The sequence below is a fragment of the Melitaea cinxia genome, chromosome 11 (genome assembly GCF_905220565.1).
Source record: "Melitaea cinxia chromosome 11, ilMelCinx1.1, whole genome shotgun sequence".
Lineage (NCBI taxonomy): Eukaryota > Metazoa > Arthropoda > Insecta > Lepidoptera > Nymphalidae > Melitaea > Melitaea cinxia.
The window spans coordinates 8,951,269-8,974,179 of NC_059404.1; the positions used below are offsets into that span (position 1 = coordinate 8,951,269).

Here is a 22,911-nt window from a genome sequence, read left to right on the forward strand (position 1 = left end):
CGAATTCTAGAAATTAATTTTAATTAATGTACCTTTTTGAAAGTTTGAATATTTATATAATAACAAGCAGTACCTTGCGCGCGTTGCTACGCTTTTTTTATTTTTATTTTATTGATCGTACTAACTCTTGTGGGCTCATACACAACACTTTGTTGAAGATCATGAAATGATCAAATGCATAGTTTACGATAAAAGACATACAGACAAACATTCATTTTTATATGATTTAGATTTATGTCATATTTTAATTTTAATATTTCCCTACATCTTATATAAAACATTCAATTTTGAACACGGATAAACAGTCTAAGCAAAAAGGATATATAGAAAAACATTTTAAGGTTCAAAATAAAAATTATCATAGACAATGGTACGATAAAAAAAGATTTATTTTAAAAAATATTGAATGTATATTTTCTTCCACAGACAGGATAACATGATTTATTAGTAAAGGGACGAACTGATAAGAAAAGCGCTGTTGGCTCACGGGCTTAGTTTCACATAGAACACAAAAGACATCTCTCAGCCTACACAAACAAACATTTTACTTTATAAATGAGATGAAACAAGAATTTAACAAGTTGATTTCAATAAATCAATTCTTGTGGATTTTGTATCTGCTTAATTTTCTTCATTGGTATAGGTCATGAATTAGTTAAGTTTTGCGTCCAAGCTACTTTATTTTCCAGTCTAATTTTCAAAATATAAGACATGAGTGACATGACAAACAAACGGCCTGGTCACCTTAATCACAACAGAAATACTACTTGAGAGCAAGTATTATTTTATTGTGATCTTCTGTAAGGGGCTGAAGACAAGCAGCAGCGTCTTCGGTGCGACAAAGCCCGTGCAAGACCCGTGCGGTCACCAACCCGCCTGCTCAGCGTGGTGACTATGTGCAAAACACATGAGTTCACGCCATTTTGGCGCAAAATTGTGGAGGCCTATGTCTAGCAGTGGACTGTATCAGGCTGAAGTGATGATGATAATGATGATGATGATGGTGATGATGATGATGATACTTCCCCAGACGGGCTTCTCCAAATGCTGAGCAGGATATACTCTGCTGCACCTTACCTCAATAGAACTATTTGAAACTAAAAAATGGTTTCAATATATAACAAGTAACAAGCCATTAATTTGGTTTGAACTTCGTAAAATTACAGTTGAAGCTTGATATCTATTCAGAGAAGCGTAGGCCGCAACCTCGCTCTAAAATACACCAGATGCTTATCAAGCTAATAGTCTCTTAAAAACATAACTACTGTAGATATATTGCTTCATTCTATATTTAACTATTGAAAACCTTTCAAAATAGCGATCTTTCGGTCTGTAAGTTTTACTTTGATCTTCTTAATTGACATATGTATGTCGAAATTTTTTTTTAAAGTTTATGTATCAGTTATTTAATTATAATTACAATTTATAATTTTATTTTTATTTTTTCAGTATTATTTATTATACTGATCTATTTGAAACATACTTATTTTAATTTAAACTGTGCACTGTAAAAATCGTTTCTTTTTTTCGTATTGTATCATATTCACATGTATTTTCTTTACTTTCAATAAATAAATATTTAATTTGTGTGACATTATCTGCTGTGTGGTTATGGCAGTAAAGAATATAGTCACCCCCTCTCTTCCCGTGGGTGTCGTAAGAAGCGACTAAGGGATAACACAGTTCCACTACCACCTTGAAACTTAAAAAGCTGACTAATGGTGGGACAACTATACAACTGCTGGCTTTGAAATACACAGGCCGAAGACGGGCAGCAGCGTCTTTGGTGCGACAAAGCCAGCCTTACGGTCACCAATCCGCCTACCCAGTGTAGTGACTATGGGCAACACACATGAGTTGACGCCATTTTTTGGGCGAACTTGTGATGGCTTATATCCAGCAGTGGACTACGATAGGCTGAAGTGATGTGACATTATATTTAGTTTATGTATTACATTTATAAAATATATATATATATATATATATATATATATATATATATATATATATATATATATATATTCATGTTTAACGAGGTATGACAGTCTAAAGAAATCGAAACTAAGCCACATTGAAGACAATATTTATTTGTCTTAAAAATAATGAAAAACATCGAAAATTATTGAAAAACCTGAAAATTTCTATATATATTTTTTTCACATAAACACCGATCGCACAAAATATTCGTCATGTCTCCATAAAGCACATTAAATATTATCCTACTAAGCGTTTCTAGTCCATTACTTAACAGCCATTAACTTCGTTTGTCGGTTCGGAATATCAAGAGGATTTATTCACGGGGGTTATCAGGCGCATGTGCACCGAGTTAGCGAACTTAACATAAGTCTGTTTCGAAGGCGGTTTCAGTTGTGTTGTAGGTCTGTAGAGAACCGCACGTAGCACCGTTACGCCGTACGCGCTACGAACTTCTAAGCGGTACGATATTAGCGCCAAAATTATGTTAAAAGAATGAATATCATGATGCTTTTTTAGAAATTCAGAAGCTAGCTAAATGTGAACTGTAGTGCAATGTGAACTGAATAATGGTTGGGAAAATTTTGTTCTATATACATTTTGGACTTGTCTTCCACGTTGTGATTTGTTTTAAGGATACTGTTGGTAAGAAAATACTCGTAACCTTTTTATCGACAAACGAAATGAAAAGTAAAAAATTGAGGTATATTTCTTTGTTTAACATGTATGATTTTTTATAAAAGCTTAGTTTAAGAAAAACTACTTTAATTTTTTTTTTTTTAATTAAGTAGGTACTTATAAACTATATAATAATAAAACAAACTGGATATTCCATTTAAAATTACCGCCATGGTGAAATGATTTGTTTAAAATTGATTGTTTATTAGTAGGTACACATTGAAAATTAAATATTTATTTTTATACCATATATAAGTAATTACCGATATAAGAAATCAATATTTGATATATTAAAATAAATAATTAACAATGATTATCGTTATCATTCGATTGGAGTTGATTCATTTGATATTTCGAATTTATTATTATGGAATTAGTTTCGAAGGTTTAGTAAAAAATAAATGGTTTCAACATTTTTCTTTTACATAGACTTTCGTCAAAAAAAGCGGAGGTTCTCAATTCGATTATATTTTTTTTTTCTTCTGATTTGGAGAACCGATTTCGAAGATTTTTGTTTTAATTGAAAGCTAATGCTTTTATTTGTAATCCGATTTAAATTTAATCGAAATCTCTCTTAATGAGAAATCTTTGATTTACTTGACTATTTTTCCTGTACCTACGTTTTATTACTTATAGATATAATAGAAATCAGTTTTTAACCGACTTCCAAAAAAGGAGGAGGTTCTCAATTCGACTGTTTTTTTTTTTTTTTTTTTTAGTATGTTACATCAGAACTTTTGACCGGGTAGACCGATTTCGACAAATTTTGTTTTAATCGAAAGGTAGTGTGTGCCAATTGGTCCCATTTAAATTTATTTGAGATCTAACTACTACTTTTCGAGCTATATCTAATAATGCGTTTTTACTTGACGCTTTTTTCGTCGACCTACGTTGTATTATACCGCATTACTTTCTACTGGATGTACCGATTTTGATAATTCTTTTTTTATTGGAAAGGGGGATATCCCTGTTTGGTACCATGATAAGGAAACCAGGATCTGGTGATGGGATTCCAGAGAAATCGAGGGAAACTCTCGAAAATCCGCAATAACTTTTTACTGGGTGTACCAATTTTGATAATTTTTAATTGAATCGAAAGCTGATGTTTGTCATGTAGTCACATATAAATTTTATCGAGATCTGATAACTACTTTTTGAGTAATCTTTGATAACGCGTAGTTGCTTGACTATTTTTTCGTCGATCTACGTTGTATTACTTGTCGATGTAATTGAAGTCGGTTTTTTTTTCGTTTGCGAGCAAACACAATTATTTTCGTTTGCGAAAAAACACAATTATTTATATTCAGTACACACAAATATATTCAAAAATAATTACTTTAAGAAGACCGTCAGGAAATAATTTAATTAACATTATTGATCTCAATCTTCCTATAATAAAAGCAATTACTGTGTAAACGCATTACATCGAAACGTGTCTATAATTTTTATATCCACTTATTGGAGCAATTGGAACAACATTAGGTGATAATAATGAACCGAATAAATGTCCATTTGCTGTATTCTAATAACTTTATTATAAGAATTCAGTGAAAATAACCTTTATTTATTATTCAATTTCATTACAACTTAAGTGGCAATAACTATAATTTCATTATAATTAGTATATCACCAGCTCTAAGTTAGCGTACGATTTACGTTTACCCTTAAGCTTCTATGAATTAAATGGTTGTCTTATGATTCGTTAGCTTCCTTAATAAATGGGCCTGATTTAAATGCAAACATTTTTAATAGGACCAGTAAAATGTTCAATAAAATTGCTAAAGCAAATAAACGAACGAGAAAGTTATCCAGGTAACGTGACGAAAATAGCAATTTTGATCAACGATATTACATAGAAACCCGAAATTCTTTAGCTGCTAAAATTTAAAACGATAAAACGATACTTATATAAAAAACCGGACAATATTACTCTGGTAGACAGATTTAATCGCTGAAAAGTTTTACACAGGAGTTTAAATGAATACAGAAATAATAATATATGTAAACTCGTACTACTTCTATTAAGAAAGGATTACTATGTAAAATAAATGTATTTTAACTACGTTTTTATTAAACAATTATTCTACATATAGAAATTATATAATATTTGAAAAAATATTATTGCTATGATAAAATATTATGCTATATGCTGGGCAAAGGCTTCTTTCCTAATATAGGAGAAGGCTCGGAGCTCAATCCATCACGCTACGCACTCCACTGCGGGTTAAAGAATATGATATATTTATTTAAAAAAAATGAATATAAGATTATTAAATCCGCTTATATATTACGCTTCCGTATAAAGCAAGAGTTTATTCTTAAGTATTTACAAAGAAAGAAACGAATCTTTTAAGTAAGTTTAAGAACGTCAAAATTGTATTTACTTTATTAATTCGGTCTTCCAATTTTTATAAACTAGTAGTTAAGCGTAGTTAACAGTAACAAGCCGCGATGAGGATGACATTCAACGTGATATTCAATGTATAAACAAACCCTCTATAAATGAATGAAGATTAAAAAAAATTGTGAACAAAGCAATGGCTACTAAATCCATATTACAAATGGATGGATGCTGGAGTTTTATAGGTTTAACGTCACTTTTTTATCTGATATATATGAACGATATTTCATTAAGATGACGATATTATGGTAAAGTAACCATTTAATTAAGGAAAGAATATTTGTGACAAATAATAATTATTTTTTTATAAAACAATTATCTACATATATTGACATAAAAAGCATAAAATAGAAAACCTTGTATAATTGTAATTATTAATACTAGTCGCAAACACAAGATTTTAATTTAGTGTTAAACAATAAAATTATTGACATTATTAATGTTACTGTCTTCTTGGTAATAGTTGTATATTCTAATCTCTAGAGGAATAGTCATTTGTCATACCTTACGGTAAGTAAGACAACTTCGCAGCTCTTGCCATTAGATAATTGAGACAATTATTGTTACAGCTCAAGTAGTCTATGTTCACATTATTTATTATTTTTTACGCAATATTCAATGATAATGTAAAAAATAGTGTAATGCCAGACAATAATAACAACATAATCTCAATTATTGACTATTTTCATAAAGCAGAAGAGACTTTAACATTTTTTACAACCTTGAAGAGATTCTTCTCTTCAGATATTTATAAATAAATAAGCTCTGAAATAGCGTGAAAATATTTTATTACTACGACTCTTACACATAAAATCAGAACTAACTTTTTTAATAAAATAATTTGAGTTATTAGACCTTTATTACCACTGACACCACCACATATTCATTCATTACAAATATTAAGTTCCCAATTTATGCGTAGGAGTCATAGACATTTTCGATGTACAAAAATTTTACATTTTACAAATTAAAATTTACATTCGACTTCTAAAAAACTTAAAAACCACTTTTTAAAATAAATATGTTCATATAGGAACTAGATGTACCATATACAAAGTGTCATTAAACATGCGTCAGAATTATAATCTCACAGTACCCAATTTACAGTTGTACAACATAAACAAATTTACGTTTAAGCCTATTTTACAGTACCTTTTTTTAGTTAAGTACACAAAATAGAATAATTACAGTTCATTTTTCTTACAAAGTCTTCTCGGTTGAATATAATTATATACGTGATTGAGGGTGACTCTAAGAACTGACAAACTCTTACAGACACTAGTTAAAGTACCTTTAAGCCTACTGGAATAAATACGTATATCTTAAGTTTGAAGTTGAGTTTAATCTTGGTAAATTGTACAATATCCCTTACGACAAGTTACAGTACGACATTAGCTTGAAGTAACCGTTTGTTTTTATGTTTATATTTTCAAAAGTTTTACTCTACACGAGGGAGCTATCAGACATATATGAGAACATTCAATTTGGATAATTCAATATCAGTTTATTCATTGTCACTGAAATTTCCAACTAAGTATTTGCTTCAATTTTAAAGCCAAAGCCATTTAATGGTCTGGAGATCTAGAATAACAGTGTCGTATTCTACGTTTATGTTTAAATTTTGGATATAAAATATAACTGCAATCATAAATTGCACGTTTTAAGAAATTACTCAAGTGTATATATTTGTTATTGTTATTTATAATTATTAAATCAAAAATTAGTAAAAATTACAAATAAGACTATTAAAAAATTATTTAAATTAACAACACTAACCTTACGCGTATTAAGTGTATTATAATAACATAATTTATAAATTTGCAAATAATTACATTTATGGAAATTTAAATATCTTCACGATTTTCTAGTGTAATTGAATAATTCAAAAGTACCTTGACCTTCCCGCATATAACTCGATATCTTCCTTCATATCTGTTAATGGTACCAGGTACCACATAAACGTTGTTATACTAGTCTCAGAAGAGCAGTTAAATAGTGATATTACAAAATTATAGTAAAAAATACTTAAGATGATTTAATTATCTTTTAACGTTGTATTACTTGTCGATGTAATTGAAGTTGGATTTATTTTCGTTCGCGAGCAAACACAATAATTATTATTTATCATTACAAATAATAATACCAATTCCCCCGCTGCGTCTGATGACGAGACTAACTTGATGCAACCGCCGCCGCTGCTGTCGCACTTAATACCTGCTAGGAACTTGCTTGAAGCTCGGACGGTTAGTTAACTCGCTAGTATTTAAATAATTAAATATGAATGTACCCATATTTAATTTTTAACTGACTTCAAAAAAGGACGAAGTTACTCAATTTGATCCTATATATTTTTTTATTTTATTTTATGTATGTTCGGGGATAACTTTGTCGTTTATGAATATTTTGATAATTCTTTTTTGTTAGAGAAGAGATATCCCAAGTGTGGTAGCATAATAAGGAAACCGGGATCTGATGATGGAATCCAAGAGAAATCGTGGGAAACCCTCGAAAATCGTAGTGACGACTAGTGCGTTTGTAAATTTTTTTCGTCTACTTACGTTGTATTACTTGTCGATGTAATTGAAGTCGGTTTTTTTTCATTTGCGAGCAAACACAATTATTATGTTTTTTTTTTTATTTAACATTTAAAATAAAAACAAAACAAGTATTCAGCCTGTAACATCCCACTGTTGGTCATAGGCCTCTTTCTCCATGCAGGAGAACGATCAGAGCTTAATCCACCACGCTGCTCCACTGCGGGTATGGCGCATATGTTCCCTACTATGAGTAACAATCGCTATCTATATAGGTATGTACGATAATAACCGGGACTGACGGCTTAACGTGCTCTCCGAGGCACGGTAGGGAGACCCACAAGGACTGACATCCAAACCGGAAAGAATATTTATATTTATTTCTTATAATATAAGCATTATTATTATTTCACTGAATATCACTTCGCCCGCCCAATACATAATTATTATTATTATTATTATATTAAGTACACAATTTAATCAATCTATAAATTACTTTGTATTTCTACAATCATCAACGAATTACTTTACGAGTAATCCTAAATGATCACTCACAATAATTTACTTGGTAGCACATGGAGACTGATAGATTGTTGTAATAACATAAGCTGAATTAATCCGACTTAGGAGTGTCAAGCTGTCCCTCCAACGCGGCCTATTTAGAAAATCCCATAATCGAAACGTCTAAGAATGATGAGCACGTTAAACATATATATTTTAAGTATAAATTATATACGGGATATTAATAAATAATATCATACATTAATTTAAATTCTAAATTCACTTATTTGCTTTTATTATATAACCAACAAAAACAAATTAAAATTTCATAAATACGTAAAGATTACACCGTAAAGCAAGTAGTTTTCTAATCATAAGTTAAAATGATATTATATGACTAAATATCAACGAAAATATCTTAGAAAAAGGTGAAACTAACGCCTATATTCGTAATCTTAATAAAAAACATTTATGCTCCTTAGGTTATAAAGCTTTTGTAAATGTGAGATAATTTTTTTTACTTAATTTACAGATTACAAAAAAAGCTAGATTTGTGTATACAACGTCATAATGCTAAAAAAGAAATTATGCAAAAATAATTTCAGTATTTTATTCTGTATCGTAATTAAATCTTTCATTTTAAAATTATGTAATTCTTACAATAATTGTTATGAGCCTATTGACGTGTACAAACAGATATCTTGAAATCAAATATTCGAAATATTTATTTTTAGACAGCTTTTTGATAATATCTGACTTTTTATAGAGAATATTACAATTCTCTTAAAAGGAGCTTGGGAAGAATTACAGAACGCTATTAGTTTGTTTAATGTTTTGTATAAACCGTTTCACCGTATAGCATACGAAATAACACAAAGTTTTAAATCAAATTTTTAGAAAATTACAGATAACCTTGACAGATAACCTGATAACCTTACAGATAATTGCTTCATATCTCTCTGATATAATTAAGTGTAACTCAATAAATGCAATAATACTGACATGGCTGTAATGTGCTGTCCTGGGTCCATCTTAAATAAATTAATGTTTTGGTATATATTTAATCTTCGCCGTTATTTTTGACACAGTATTATTTTCTGAAAGCCACTGATATACACACACAATTTTTATTTATTACGGTTATTGAAATTTCGATACATTGGTACTCGTTATGGTCACGACACATGAGCTTCAACTGTACTTAGGAGAGAGAGGTTCACATTAGAAAAATTATTTTTAAATTTCGATTTTCTAGCTTAATATGATTTACTAAAAGTTTTCCTGAAGAAAATATTTAAAATATGTCATATAGTTGAATTTTGTTCTATAAAAAGTGGCAAAAATAAGTTATTTTACAGCCTTTTCTTGTGGAAAATATTGAATGTGATATGCAAAGTACAACAAAAATTGCACTAAAAACATTCGGCTTAGGTTATTTTGTAGGTAAATGGAACTGAGCCGGCGTAGAAGCGCCAATTCAGTCTCGTATTCTGCCAAATTTAGATAATCCGTTGAGTGATATATCTCAGACCGAAAAGAATACATTGGACATGGCGAATGCTAGAAATTAATTGTTATATCATTATTCTTTGCCTCTTTTTCCTTTAAAAATGCAGGCATTTTTTTTCCTTTTTAAATAGATAAGATTAGGTTAAATAAGGAATAAAATTTGGAGTGTGTTACTGTGTAGCAGAATTGCTATCAAATTAGATAATTGTTTATATCTAAATAATAAAACGATTATTCACCACTATCCTGATTTTTATGACTTACAAATTATTTCCTGTATGGTATTAGTAAAATAGTGTTATGAAAATACTGAGAAAATTATTGGCGTACATATATGTTGCTTTGTACGAATAAAACATAATGATAAATACGCAATCGTAAAAAAATACATCTAAACATTAAGTTTAGAATATTTCATCACTATTGCTGTTTTTTTTTTTTTTTTTTTTTTTTTTTTTTTAATCCTCGTACCAGTAGTGACACAAAGCCAATACACCAATATGAAATGAATTCCTGTATAAAGGAAAACATATGTTGGTTTGCTAAAACACTTTGTAACTAAAGCCTTAGTAAGCCGGCTGTAGGCATCAGACCTTTATTTTTCACAAGCAATTGAGAAAATTTCGTAATTAAAACCACTTAGAGTAAAAAATAGTAAATGTGACATCAACCTTTTTGTGCTGATAAATAATATGTAAAAGGTTAATTTATTTAAAATGGTGCTTATATAATTTCTTTCTATACAAATTAGGATATATTTAAAATTAAACTAATGGACGAATAATATTATTATTTTTTTTTTGTAATAAAGAACTACACCACGTACTTATTCATCAAATGGATGACAAATAACTGTAATAGCAATCTTGCTAGCTTAAAACTTATAGGCGGTAAAGATATTTTTTGTGACCTAGGTGTTATTTATTATTGTGGTGTGATTTTCAAAAATCATCTAAAGGCCGGGGGGTCTGGGGGCTAAGTGTGTTGTATTACCTAAACTTATAATTTGCGTCTCAATAGTGAATGCTTAGTTTTGGTTATAAGTTTTTTAGACATAAGTATTTTTTTATTTATTTACGCCAATCAATGTTTATATATTATTATGCTATTTATTATCTACTATCTGTGCTTGCGACTTCGTCCGTGTTTTGGGTATTTGCATGTTCAACGTGATTCTTTAAATTACCATAACTTTTTTATTTTTGACCCGATTGACATGAAATAAACACTAAATGTTAAGTGAAGCTTACCACAATATACTGATGAAAACCACATCTAAATCAGATAAGCCGTTTCTGAGATAGCGTGCACAAATGCACAGACAAATAGACAAAAAATCTGACAATCATTGTTTTGGGTGCTATTTGCGATGATAAACAGACAGCGATCCGTTACATTTTTATTATATGTATTTATGATAGGCATCACTTTTGGTCAGACAAGACATACATATCATTTCTATTATAATTGTTATTCAAGAGAAAACGTAGTTTCGATTAATCAACTAGAGCCGATCTTATCAGATGGCGAATTAACACGCAAACCAAATAAAACCTATTACACGGTAGAGTTTGTACTAAATTGATTCATTTTGACATGTTTGATTTAAATAAATTCATTTACCGTATTTTCATTTCAGGTACAACAAAAGTTAACCTACAAGATATTTTTAAGACTTTTTTTTATAATCTATGACTCAGTCTGCCGCCGCGTTAGACGCCTCGTTGGCGCGACTTTCACAGCACTGGTTTGTGGCTGTTGCGTTGGCGGTTGCGGGTTCGATCGCCGCATATGACACACATTTGTACTGGCCATACAGATTTTTGCAGTGGTCTGGGTGTTTGTGCAGTCTTTGTAGATCACCCCATCGTGCCTTGGACAGCACGTTAAGCCGTCGGTCTCGGTTGTTATCATGTACACCTGATAGCGATCGTTATTCATAGTAGGGAATATATCCGCCAACCCGCATTGGAGCAGCGTGGTGGATTAAGCTCTGATCCTTCTCCTACATAGGAAAAGATGCCTATACCCAGTAATGGGATATTACAGCCTGAAGCATTCGACTCAGTATGACTAGCCCGTTGGAGCAGTTGTCAGTGAACCTACTTTCTGCTCCAGGGTTCTGGGTTCAACTCTCGCCCAGAGTAACTGTATATAATGTATAACATTTTTAATTATTTCAGTACAAAGATGTTTCGTACATATTTTAAATTAAATTAAATTATTGAATTACTTTTAAATACACGCTTAGACGAATAAAAATAAATGAAGGTGTGGTTGATGTGGTGCACTTTTATCCTCGAGAGAAGCGTTAAGAATTAGCAAAGAAGAGGCATCGTATAAAAGCGTTTTATTTGTTGAACAAAACGAGTTCGAATAGCTGCAATAGAGAGAAATAAATTCCAATCAACGAAAAATATATTATATCCTACCCTTATATTTGGATTAAAGCATTTAATTAAATAGTATGCTCGACACTCCGGTTTGCAAAATATAATAATAATATATTGTTCGCTTTAAATACAATTTAAAACTAAAAAGATTACTTAAGAAAATTACTTTCTAAGTTTTTAAGCTGGAGGATTTACCGCGATTATTATTTCGAGCTTTCTGATATTTTGGCTACGTTGCAGATGCCATGTCGCCATTGGTATTTTGGTAAACAGTCCCTAATGTACAAATGTCGACAACCAAAGAGGAATTATGATGAAATTGTTTTTCTTCAAAAAATAATTATAGCAGTAATAGTAACATAAATTAATTTGCTATATAAGACTTCATCATGTTGATCCCTAAGAACAGCACTTATTCTGTAATGTCTCCTTGATCTTTATAGATTATAAACCGTTGAAGGTAACAGAATAATTGCAGGATTTGAATTTAACATAATCCCCTAGTCAAATACTAACAAAAATGACACAAAAACATATTAACTGAGGTAGGGCACAGCAGGAATTTCCTGCTCAAAATATGGAGCAGCCCGACTGGGGTGGTACCTCGACCTTACAGAAAATCACAGCTAAATAACACTGTCTTCAAGCGGTGTTGTGTTCCTGTTGGTGAGTAAGGTGACCAGAGCTCCTCCCTCCCCCCCCCCCAAACATGATGGCAGCACAGACTACGCAAAGATTACCTCAGGAGGGTACCGGTAGCAATAGCACCGGAGAATCCCTCTCTGGACTTCTGGGCTCAGGACCTGCACCTGATTCCAGAAGCCTAGGCAGCCCCGCGAATTCTGGGGGGGGCAAATCTGTGCTCAACACATTAACTGCCTGGGGTAAACGGAGCAGTCGGCAGAAGTCCCCTACCACTATGACTGTGGATTTCTGTAACATCAGAGGGCTTCATACTAATCTTAACGCCGTCCACTACCACCTCCAGACGGCGAAGCCGGCCTTGCTCTTTTTGACAGAGACGCAGATATCCTCTCCAGCTGATACCTCTTATCTCTCCTGTCCGGGGTACAAATTAGAACACTTTTTTGTACCGCGGGCTGGAGTTTGCGCGTACGTCAGAGAGGATGTGTGCTCTCGTCGCCTCGGCAGTCTTGAAGGTAGGGACCTCTCCATCCTTTGGTTGCGCGTAGACAGCGACGACCATCCCCGCGTCTATGCCTGCCTATATAGGTCCCACAGCGGTAACGACGAAACTGATCGACTCATGGAACACATTCAAATGGCTACAGACACCGTGCTACAACAGATCCCATCTGCAGAGATCGTGATACTTGGTGATTTCAACGCCCATCACACCGAGTGGCTCGGCTCGCGTACAACCGATCATGCGGGAAGATCTGTTTACGACTTTGCCTCAGCGTATGATCTGACACAATTAGTAGCATCACCAACGCGTATCCCTGATGTGGAAGATCATACGCCTTCCCTGTTGGACCTTTTGCTGACGTCTCACCCAGAAAAGTATGTAGTTTCCGTGGACTCTCCACTTGGCTCGTCGGACCACTGTCTGGTCCGGAGTTCTGTGCCAGTTACACGCCCACGATGGCCCCGCTTTGCGGGCAGCCGACGCGTTTGGCACTATAAGTCAGCTGATTGGGATGGAATGCGGTCCTTCTTCGCATCCTACCCATGGGGGCGAATCTGCTTCTCGCTGGATGATCCAGACATCGTTGCTGATTCTGTCGCCGAAGTGGTTCTGCAAGCCATGGAACTTTTTATTCCGTGCTCTGCGGTGCCTATAGGCGGCAAATCCAAGCCCTGGTTTGGTCGACCATGCAAAATAGCTGCACGCCATAAGCGGGAAAGCTACCGAGCTTGGGCTAATGCATCGATGTCCCAGGATGTAAAGACCAGCGCATTAAAAAAGGAGTATAACTTTGCCTCCAGGTCCTTCAAAAGAGTCATCGCTGAGGCAAAAGCGGAGTACGTGGGCAGAATTGGGGAGAGATTGGTTCGACTTCCTTCGGGAACTCGTGCATTCTGGTCACTCGCCAAAGCTGTCCAAGGGAATTTTTGTAAGCCATCCCTACCATCATTGCACATGAGGGACGGCTCGTTGGCCCACACCGCGAAGGAAAAAGCCGATCTTTTAGGCTCTCTTTTTGCTTCCAACTCGACTTTGGATGATAGGGGAAAAATACCACCGACGATCCCTCGGTGTGATACTATAATGCCGGAAATAGTTTTCCAACAGAGCTCCGTACGCAAAGCCCTTTTTTCGTTGGACGTCAATAAGTCGAGTGGGGCCGATGGCATCCCTCCGTTAGTGCTACGAACTTGTGCTCCTGAGTTGGCACCCGTCCTTACGCGTCTTTTCCGGCACTCTTATTCCTTAGGCGTTGTCCCACGTTCGTGGAAGATGGCCTTGGTGCACCCGATCCCTAAGAAAGGGGACCGCTCAGATCCGTCCAATTATAGACCAATTGCTATAAGTTCCTTGTTTTCAAAGATTATGGAATCCATAATCAACTGCCAGCTCCGGCGGTATTTGGAGGATCACCAGCTGATTAGCGATCGCCAATATGGCTTTCAACGGAGTCGCTCGGCTGGTGATCTTCTAATATTCTTAACTCAGCGATGGGCGGAGGCAGTCGAGAGCAAGGGAGAAGCGCTGGCGGTCAGTTTGGACATAGCGAAGGTCTTTGATCGGGTGTGGCATAGGGCACTTCTAACAAAGCTACCATCCTATGGGCTTCCCGAGAAATTATGTAAATGGATCACCAGTTTTTTGGCAGACAGGAACATCAAGGTCGTTGTTGATGGTGCATGCTCGGACCTCAAGTCTGTCAATGCTGGCGTTCCCCAAGGCTGTGTACTATCACCTACCTTGTTCCTTCTGCACATCAATGACCTGTTACAAACAAGTGGCATTCATTGTTATGCGGACGACAGCACCGGGGACGCCTTATACACAGGCCGTCCTAATATTTCTCGGGAACGAGTCGATGAGTGTCGGAACAAACTTGTGTCTGAAATCGAGTCTCTTTTAGCCAAAGTCTCGCAATGGGGACGACATAATCTAGTCCAGTTTAACCCTAATAAGACACAAGTTTGCGCGTTTACCGCAAAAAAATCACCCTTCGTCGTTCCTCTTAAGTTTGAAGGCACTCCCTTAACAGCCTCGGCCAGTATTGGGATACTTGGCGTCGACATATCGAGCAATGTGCAATTTCGTGGTCATCTGGAAGGAAAGGCTAAACTAGCCTCGAAGAAACTTAGTGTGCTCAGTAGGGCGAAGCAGTATTTCATGCCTTGCCACCGCCTACAATTATATAAGGCACAGATCCGGCCCCACATGGAATACTGCTCTCACCTATGGGCTGGAGCGCCCCAGTACCAGCTCCTTCCATTTGACCGTGTTCAACGCCGAGCGGCTCGAATCGTTGGCGACAAGATTCTCTCCGATCGGCTCGATTCTTTGGCACTGCGTAGAGATGTCGGGTCACTCTGCATCTTCTACCGTATTTACCACGGGGAGTGTTCTGAGGAATTGTTCGGACTTATGCCTGCAGCAGAATTCCACCACCGGACATCGCGTCGAAATTCAAAATTTCACCCACATCACCTCGATGTCTGGAAGTCTACGACAGCTCGATTCTTGCGCCATTTTCTGCCACGCACGACCCCTCTGTGGAACCAGCTGCCACCTACGGTATTTCCGAAACAATACGACCTAGGGACCTTCAAAAGAAGAGCATATTCCTTTTTGAAAGGCCGGCAACGCGCCTGCTAATATTTTATGTAGCGGGTGTCTGTGGATGTTGTTTTTCACTTACCATCAGGTGAGACAACTGTCCGTTTGCCCCCTCTTCTATAAAAAAAAAAAAAAAAAAAAAAAAAAATATTATTGTGCTTTAAATTTCAATTGTTATATTTACTGTAACTGAACTAAAGGCACTGATGACCGAAATTTAACAAGCTAATATAACACTTATTATATTGCTATACGCTTGTGTTATTTGACCGAGAAAATTTAAAAAAATAGCACAACATGTATTATTAAATTTCAAATATCCGACCGATGATTACTAATATAATTGCGAGGCTGCAGAATATCCAAATGGTTTGTTTGAATCATTATAGTTCTTGGATAATAATTCTTGGCATTCTACAAGTAACTAAATTGTGAAGTTCTTTAATTCTCGTACAAAAAGTAAGCAACGCAGCTCTTCATTGTTGTTTCAACTGTAAATAGAGTTGAATACCCGCACCGTGATATATCTATAGCTAATTTAAATGGTTGAAAACTATCATTCAAATATTTTATCTTTTAATCATCAGCGATCAAAGACACACAAGACACACACGTACCCTCAAGAACCACATTCTATCTTTCAATTGAGCGGTTATTTTCTTATAAAATTCTATCACCGGATCCAGTCGCTGGATCCGGCATTTCGCACCGGATTCAGTAAGTGCAAAATGAAGTAGAATGTGCAAATGATGGATTCACCAGATCCAGTTTTCCGGATTGCAAACTCTAATTACAATATAAGCTATTTCGTTACACATAGCGTTTCTACAAACTAAAATTATTATACTTTACAATATACAATTTTTGTGCAATAAATTGTCCGGAAACTCTGTCATCTGATCACGACCGCCTAACTTCCGACCAGCCATTAAATTAAGAACAACCAAACTTCATTTATCTCGGCTTGTTACTTCTACGGACGATAAGGTTTTGGAAACACGGCTGGAAACTTCCCAAAAGTTACAGCTAACTTAGGAGAAAAGTTGTTGAATCACGCCGATCGTTCACAAATTTGCGAGGTACTTACGATATTTTAAAATACCCTACATCAGTTCTTATCTGTTAACTTAAGCGTCTGATAACTCTGTCTAGGTTTGTTTGAGTTCGTTCAAAGCGTAAGGAATAATTAAAATTACTTCGTTATAATAACCTTTTAGTTTTTTTTTTTTTAAATTAATTCAGGTGAGTTTTTTGGATTTTCTCTTAACTAAGTCAGGTGTTTTTTTTTTTTTTTTTTAATTGTTCACGATAAGTTTTAAAATAGCACAAATGTAAATCTTTATAAAAATAATTTTTTGGCATCATTGTGCATTCGCATTAAGAAAATACTTAATTGTCACTGTCGTTTAGCTCAGAAACAGTTGTCGGCAAAGAAATTGTGTTCAATTAGAAGGTTATGTTAAAATTTACCAGTTGAAGCAAACCCCTAAGCCGGGCGTTCAAATTTACTACGATTTCATTGATCAAGGACAGCGATGAGTCACAATTTTCTTTTTTCTTAGCTGTAAATTCTTTTATTTCTCAACTGTAAATTGTTTCGTTATTATAACAGCTTGCTAAAATACAAACTACAAGAGTCACGATATAGTCCAAATCTACTGAATAAGCTTCGATCGACCGTACGTACCGGCAAGAAGTATTTAAATTGAAGTTCGCGTGACGGGCCGCGTTACGAAGTGCGATGCGGGCAGGCGGCGCGCGGTTGCGATGTGATATGCTAATATTTATAAGCATCAGCCTCACGTCAAACAAGTCATTGCCTGAAAGCGTTGTCTTGTAACCGAGTCGTTGAAAAGAGAAAATATTACACGTCAATATAATTTACCGCTAAGTCACGTAACAAATAAACCGCGCAATCTCTCTTTGAAATATATTGCCGTAAATTTATATTAAGTGATGTTTGTGCCGCCATAAATCACGAAAGATAAATTATTGTTAAAGAGCTTAGATGTAATGATATGGAATATTAAATAAAATATACATCACAGGTATTAGATTTGCGTCTCGCTTCAACCGCTGTCTGGGGATGAGCGTGATATATTTACGATAGTGTAAAATAAAACTGACGGGCTAACTCTTTAAAATGCTTTACGTGGTTTATATAGTACGATAATAAACTTAACATTTGAGATGGAGAAAGTTAAAATTTATCGCATTCGGGCAATAAAAGTCACTATTAAGTAATACAATTTTAATAGCTCTATTTTACAAAAGTTCTCCGAGTGCAAACATCAAACATTAAGTTACATTACTAACACACCCTTATACATGTAATTAAAATGGTATTATATATATTGTTTATCCGCTGCAATAACAAAAACAATTGTAGTCTTTATTCATAATATTTAAATAGGAATAAATGGGAAATACTCGTAGATTTAATTAAGTTACGTTTTGAACTTGGAGCATAGAGAACTTTTATACATTAAGATTTTTGAATTCATTTTTCATTTTCTTATCCTATAAAACTCTAATTGGTAGCATTGCACATAGCAAATTTATAATTTTTAGACGTTCGAAAAATATTTGTCCTAGTTTTCGTATTTCGAATAAAAGTTTTTTTTTTTTGAAATTGATAAAGCATTATTATTTAAGCAAATAGGTAAAATATATACATAAGCAAATTCCAGAATATATTATATAACTTAATATTTCTTGATTATTTTATTATAACATCGACGTTTTAATACTAAAAATTACATATTTTCATACGCTATAGCCACAATCCTAATATCTAAAAAAATATCTCGTATAGTCTTATTACATGAAAAACCATTTCCTCAAAAATAACATTCAACACACAAAATGAAATAAAAATTACATCAAAATTCAAAATTGAATTCTAATCTCATCTCAGATTCCAAATTCCAGCTCAGATTTTTTGACTTTTGGTCGGGTACCTTGTGTTTATGTATTATATTTTGCTCATATTAATATATAACGATCACAGCACTGGTCAGTGGCTGTTGCTGGCGGCTGTTGGCTGGCGGTTGCGGGTTCGATCTCCGCACATGACAAACATTTGTATTTGCCGTGGTCTGGGTGTTTGTGCAGTTCTTGTGGTTCTCTCCACCGTGCCTCGGAGAGCACGTTAAGTCATCGGTCCCGGTGGTTATCATGTACATATGAAAGGCTGAAGCGAATATATATATATAATAATCTTATCATATAAAATCCTCGTGTCACAATGTAGTTACCATACTCCTCCGAAATTTTGTGTGCATATTGGGTAGGTTTGAGAATCGGCCAACATCTATTTATCCTACCCCTATGTTATATGGGGGGTTAGTAACATATATGGCAAAACAACGTTTGCGGGGTCAGCTATTAATAATATATTTACGCAGTGACAATATAACGAAAGTGTAGAAAAGCTACGCTCAACAAAACTACTTGTAATATTTTTAATATAGTTACCGTTTATTCTTTAATAAAGTTATGCATGAAAATAAACGAAGAAATGAATACGTATAAATCATTACGACTTAGAGAACCAGCTCAGACAACTCTGACAGTTAGATAGGAAAGCTGGGCGTCTTCCACAGAACATTCACTTAGTTAGCCGACGAATTTCTGTTTCCACTTCATAGTATGAAGTTAAAATAACTAAGTTAAATCTATTGAAAACACTTAATTTATTTAACGCAATAATCTATATTTATTAAAATATGTAATAATAGACGTAATAATAATTGATCGAGGACTAAGTATAATAACTTTTATTATTCTAGACTATTATTAAAAATAATTGTTACGTAAGCCAAAATTTGGTAAAAAATCATTTTGTTTAATTTTTTTACTGGTATACTTAGCAATTTATTTATTTTTATAGTACACTAAGAAAAGCAATATCTTAAATAATATTTATTCTTGATCTTATTTAAATAATTTATTTTAAAGACAATCGTAATTATAAAATTTTCCTTAACGGTCATTAAACTAATAATATAGCAAATTGTACATTATAAAACTTGTTGTAAGTGGAAGTGAGAGAATTACCTTAACGTTTGCAGAATTTTCCTTTCTTTATTTCTATATTGGATACATTTTATTAGTATAACGTATTTAAGTTTCTTTTTACAGTCTCTACGGAGGGTGATACTGACATAAATTCTCCCAAGAGGCTCACCCTACTCTTTGAACCCATAAAAACATAAATATCATTCTTTGTAGCTTCTTTTGCTGTAGTGTTATATAAATCATTTTACTATTACGATAACTTTGATAAATAATATTTTATATACTTGCAGCAGTTTTGTATTAAAATAATAAAGAAAAATAATTACGTTTAAGCCCATGAAATTAATTTAATGTATACGTACAATCACCACCACTCTCGCCCATAAATATCGCCCGAACTTTTTACTGGTCATAAATACAGCTATATATTATTTTATTTTGCTTAATCTGTACTTTTTTAAAGTGTTTGGGGTATTTTCCACTCTATTTCGTCCGTATAAAGCTTGTTTTTACGTTTTATACATGTATTGGACAACATATATGCATCGTTGAACAATATTACTTGTCAGTAAAGTTTGAGTGGCAAGTGGAGACATAATCGTGAAGGCTACTGACGTTAGCCTTTATTATACCTTTAGCGTATTGACTTTTCGGAAAAGATACGGAAAAAAAACGTTCATTATCGACTCAGGCGGGCAAATAAAACAAGATAGCTCCCCGAGGGCCGCTCGCTTGGATATTGCGTCCCACAAGCAAATTTGCTCTAGGCACAATAAATGCTTAGGACTGAACGTGCGAGAAAACAACGCTAAACTACGATAACATTTATATTACACGCAATATATATGTTTAAATATTAGATGTGTTTACGTAAAACAAGACGAATATTTCTTAATTACGTAAGACGAACTATATTAGCTGTTTTGTGTGACTAGCCTGTGGGCGTAGTTAGTAATGGTCCTGCTTCTGCTCCGCGGGATGCAGGTTCGATTCCCTCCTGACTCTGGGAGTAATATTTATATTTATATATCTATGTATGTATTATTCCTATGTATATTTATTAGAAAAAATATTTAGCTATCACCAGCTGTTACCTATAACACAAGCATTAAGTTATCTTATCTTAGGAACAGGCGACCGTGTGTGTATGTTATAAGATATTTATTCATTTATTTACTTTGTGTATCTTTTTATTAGCTATTTGGCGTTTACATCAGTCCTGTTTATACAAAACTGTATTTAAACTGCAAATGACGCAAAAGCTTGTTTATAATTAATAAAAATATAATTATTAATACGTTTTTGTATGTTCCTAAAAATGTGAAAAATCTCGATAAAAACCGCATTGAAGGGAATAGCTTGAACGACTTTAGAAGCTACATCAATTACCATGTATATTTAAACGCATAAATGTGAAAAATTTAACTTATATGCCTACATTTTTTTTTTTTTGCTTTCAGTTAACCATTATCGGAACGACTTATGAGATTTTCTTTTCGGATTCACAATATAATAGTCATTTAATAGATTTTAGTAATTAAATATTACTCATTAATAAATGGTAATTTTATTCGCACTGCCAAAACTTTTAGGAACAATGGTGTGATTTCCAAAGCGGCTGAAACTTTTTCAGGGCCCAGTATAATTAGGCGACTAAAAATGTAGGCGCTATTGTGCACAAGAAAACATTAATTAAAATAAATAATTAAAATTAGGGAACAATACAAACGTTGAATTTATTCATATGATTTAGATTTTAATGAGATTATATTTACATACATTTAGAATAATTAAAACAAGTTGCTTACATATATTTAAATTAAAATGAGTCCTGATATTAAAATATCAAGAAAAAGTATTAAAGTTTTAATGTCATTATCATGGGTCATTATCGTAACAGACATTTCACATTGTTAAATAACTAATTTGAAAAGAGGTGTGTGATATGTCATTTTTGTTATTTGAAATAATTAAAACTTGACTTCATATAGATAAGTTTTTCTCATACATTTTTTTACTTAAGTGCTTGTTGCCTACGTTAATTTGAGCACTATAACAATGTTTTGGCTCTATATATATACACTTTCTATGTATATATACACATGTCTTAAACGATCAATCAGTGCTAATATGTTCAAGTCATTATAAATGAATTAAATAGAATTATGTATTATTCTTGAGTATTTTAATGTCATTTACACGTATTTGTATTATTAATATGTATAAAATAATTTAATTTCAATCTCATTTTCTTTAACAACTTGTAAGAGTTGTTGAGGGAAGCCACTTTTCCCTGTCTTTGTATGTTTAGCAAATTTAGAAAAATATAAAAGGAAAATGGGAGCATACAGATCGTTAGCACCGCACCTACCACACTGTAGGTTTCGATCATTCGTAGATGAGTCTCCTTCGCTTAAAACAACAATTAATAGTTCGTCTGCACATGACTATTTTATCTGAAACTAAAGATTTGAAGAATTATAGGCTCCATAGCTACAACAAGCTAAGCTGTAGTCATCAAAAGAGTAACAATTTTAGTTTGATCACTTAAAAATTGGGTAAGACTTCCGAAATCTCATAAAATATTTTAAGAAGTATAAACTTGTAATGATGTAATGATATAACATCAAGTAAATTTACTTTCGAAAGCCACGCTAAACATACCCCGTCGTATTACTGTCACGTGGTTTGCGGACACAACCCACGTGTCGCTTATCTCTAGCTAGTGACTTGTATTTCGGTAGCATTTCATTTTGTGCTGAATTAACAGAGTATAGTACAAAGAGAACAGTTATCCGCTAATTCAAAAAAAAATGTGGCATCTAATTTCAATTTAAACAAATAAATTTCAAAATCGCTTCAGCCTGTAATATCCCACTACTGGGCATAGGCTTTTTTCCCCATGTAGGAGAAGAATCAGAGCTTAATCCACCATGCTGCTCCAATGCGGGTTGGCGGATATATTCCCTACTATGAGGAACTACGAGTAACAATCGCTATCAGGTGTACATATATATGTATGATAACAACCGGGACCAACGGCTTAACGTGCTCTTCGCGGTACGGTGGGAAGACCCACAAGGACTACACAAACACCCAGACCACGGCAAACACCTGTATTGCCAATAAAAATGTTTGTCATGT

At 33.7% G+C, this 22,911-nt stretch overlaps 1 protein-coding gene across 1 annotated transcript in view; it reads left to right on the forward strand.

Annotated features, from left to right (window-relative positions):
• Positions 1 to 2,543: 2,543 nt before the first annotated feature.
• The window catches only part of LOC123657764 (lachesin-like), a 39,270-nt gene continuing 18,902 nt past the window's right edge, over positions 2,544 to 22,911 (forward strand). The window contains exon 1 of the mRNA XM_045593276.1: positions 2,544 to 2,619. Within this exon, the coding sequence (XP_045449232.1) occupies positions 2,544 to 2,619 (76 nt within the window). The remainder of the gene's footprint in view (positions 2,620 to 22,911) is intronic.